The sequence below is a fragment of the Phoxinus phoxinus genome (genome assembly GCF_949152265.1).
Source record: "Phoxinus phoxinus genome assembly, chromosome: 7".
Taxonomy (NCBI): Eukaryota; Metazoa; Chordata; class Actinopteri; order Cypriniformes; family Leuciscidae; genus Phoxinus; species Phoxinus phoxinus.
The window spans coordinates 1777904-1781043 of record NC_136882.1 but is presented as its reverse complement, the minus strand read 5'-3'; the positions used below and the strand labels follow the sequence as shown (position 1 = coordinate 1781043).

At 40.5% G+C, this 3140-nt stretch overlaps 1 protein-coding gene across 1 annotated transcript; it reads left to right on the top strand.

Moving 5' to 3' along the window:
• The first annotated feature begins 521 nt into the window (after positions 1-521).
• On the top strand, positions 522-2832 carry LOC307001722 (E3 SUMO-protein ligase ZBED1-like). Its single transcript, XM_079618558.1, has 4 exons — positions 522-629; positions 718-857; positions 935-2015; positions 2116-2832. The coding sequence occupies exons 1-4, from the start codon at positions 563-565 to the stop codon at positions 2439-2441; spliced, it is 1614 nt and encodes a 537-aa protein (XP_079474684.1). The 5' UTR covers positions 522-562; the 3' UTR covers positions 2442-2832.
• The last annotated feature ends 308 nt before the right edge of the window (positions 2833-3140 follow it).

Genomic DNA, 3140 nt, shown 5'->3' with positions numbered 1-3140 from the left:
CGTTTCCGGATAAAGGGGGTTCGAAACTCGCGCCACCTTGTGGGTGTTGTCAGGAGTAGTTGAATCAGTTGTAGTAGAGTCAGAGAGTTAGAGTTACAGTTAGATAGTTGTGTCGTCGTCGTTATTGTGTCATATATGTGTTAGGGCTGTATATTATTAGATTATATCAGGTTAGATTAGTTATAGTATATTGTTATTATCAATTATAGTAGTTATATTATAGTATTGTTAAATTAATTAGATAAGATTATTTGGATTGCTTTGGTTTTTTGGATTTGGACTGGACTGCTTTTTGATTTGGATTGCCCTTTTTGATTTGTTTGCTTTTTGTGACCTCTTCCTTTTTCCTTGTAATGGAGCCAGCAAGAAAGAGGAAATCCTCCCCTGTCTGGGAGTTTTTTGAAATGGTTGGTCACAATAAGGTATGTTTTTATTATTATTGTTTTATTGTTTTGATATAATAATAATACAAATAATAATACTCACCATAAGGCTGTATTATATTTCATGTCTATGCTTGGTGTGCCTAAAGGAGCTGACATACAGCAATAACACCTCCTCCATGCTCAGGCATTATCGAGCACTGCACGAGCATGCGCAGACTACTAACAATCCACACAGTAGTCAAAGTAATTAATAATAATAATAATAATAATAAACATTATCTAAATAATATTGTAGGCTCTTACAATACACCTGCCTTTTATTTTATTATAGCTTCCAAAAAAGAAATGGTAAATGAGGCCCTGGTGAACATGGTCATCAAGGACTCCCAACCCTTTTCCATTGTGGATGATGATGGATTTAGGGAGCTTCTGCATGTGTTGGATCCCACTTATGTTATCCCAACTCGAAAGGTATGTGATTAATAAAGTGATTCATCATTATTTAAGAAGTTAAAAGTAAGATTATCTACATTTATTTTTATCCACAGGGTTTGAAGGCCATGGTTGACCATAAATACAAGGAGGCTAAGGAGAAGGCCAGAGAGCAGTTGCAGAAAGTTGCGGCTATAAGCCTTACCTCTGACATGTGGACATCGTTAAATATGGATGCCTTCCTTGCAGTAACTTGCCATTTTATAGATGACAATGACAAGCTCTGCACTATTTTACTAGGTGTAGAGCATTTCCCTAAGAGCCATATTGCTGAGAACTTGGCTACTGGACATATCAAGCTCATGGAGGAGTGGGGCATAAAGGATAAAGTGAAGTGCCTGGTAACTGATGCTGCAGCCAACATGATAGCATGTGTACGATCATTGAATGTTAGGCATGCGATATGCATTGCACATGCTCTAAACCTTATTGTGAGGAAATCTTTTGATGACATTAGTAGCTTCAATGACATTCGATCCAAATGTAGGAAACTTGTGACCTATTTCCGAACCAGCACTACAGCAAAAGAGAGACTGGCCCAAGTACAGGAGCAGATGGGGAGACCAGTTCTGAAAATGATCATTGAAGTGGACACTCGCTGGAACAGCACTTACAACATGCTGGGACGTGTGTATCAGCTGAGAGAGGCAGTGGGGGCAGCCCTGGCCTCTCTAAAGACCGACAGCACCCCTCCACCAGCCCTGGAGTATGAGGCGGTCCAGGATGCTTTAGATGTTCTTGCCCCTTTCCGCCAGGCTACAGTAGAGCTTTCAGGAGAGAAAAGGGTGTCTGCCTCCAAAGTGATACCTTTGATGAAAATGCTGAATCATGCTGTAATGAGTAAGCTAGAAGGCCTTAAGTCCAACTTAACAAGGCAGCTGGGTGACAGCCTTGGACGGAGGGTTAGGGAAAATGCACTTCATTTGGAATCTTTAAGTGTGATGACCATACCCACGTTATTGGATCCCAGATTTAAAAAACTGGGATTCTTGAGTCAAGGGAAACTGCAAGAAGCAATATCAAGATTAAAAGCGGAATGCGCTACTGTGATCAGAAGTTCTGGTCTCCATTCTGCTTCCACCAACACACCCCCAGCTCAGCTGCCAGCCTCTTCAGGAGCAGGTCAATCTTCAAACAGTAAGTAGTATATGTCTTTGTTGTGTGAATGTTCACATTAGTGATTATTACTGTGAACTATTGTTAATGGAGTTTTTTTTCTTTGTACCTCCATTATTAGGTGACCTTTGGCATCTGCTGGATAGCACGGTGGATCACAATAGGATGAGCTCAAGTGCAACAGCAGATGCTACTGTAGAAGTGGATCGATATTTATCTGAAGTGAATCTCACAAGATCTGAGGATCCACTAGTATATTGGGCTCAACATAAACATCTGTATCCTCATTTATACCAGCTGGCACTGACATTTTTATGTACCCCCGCATCCTCTGTTCCATGCGAAAGGATCTTTTCCAAGGCTGGAGAGGTTCTGTCCAAGAAGAGGAATCGTCTAAGCCCCAACACACTTGAAAAAATTCTGTTCCTCAATAAAAATAATGTGTGATCCTTCCTTCACCCACCCCAAACTGCAGTGTTGCAGTTTGTTCCTCTAAATCATCCCATACGCACAACACTGCACTAAAACTAATAACACGTCAATGCACAAAACACACCAGAAACAATTCTTAACATTTCCCACCCCACACTTTGCAATTTGCATTATTACACTCCCTCCACCATAAGCACTGCACTCAACACAGTCTCACTTTTGTTGTTTCAACTGTCACTATCCAAACAATTTATGAATAATTAATAAACTGTGTGTGACAGTTGTCTCTGCACAAGTAAATTCAGACAGAGAGAGAAACATATTTTATTTGATACCCAGGCAATGGAAAAATGTCTGCTCAGGTCATTGGTTCAGTATTAATTTATTGGTCTGCTATTTCTTTGCACAGTAGCTAGGTGTCAGTAGTGAGCAATAATGAATGAAGCTTCGAGTAATGAACCTTTTGGTGAAGCAATGGGCTGCGAGGTCTCAGTGGTTCAGGAAGCCTCATTTTGCCATCACTACTGAACAGAAGCAAACTAAATACTGACACTGATGAACAAAAACCAGGTGACACAGATGAAGGTAATTAACAAAATGATAAACAGGTGGGTACAGTGAGTTCAGGTGTGAAGACACAAGGGATTCTGGGAAGTGTAGTGCAGACTAAGACAGACAGGTGCAGACGAAGACTGTGACAGTAACATTAAATTA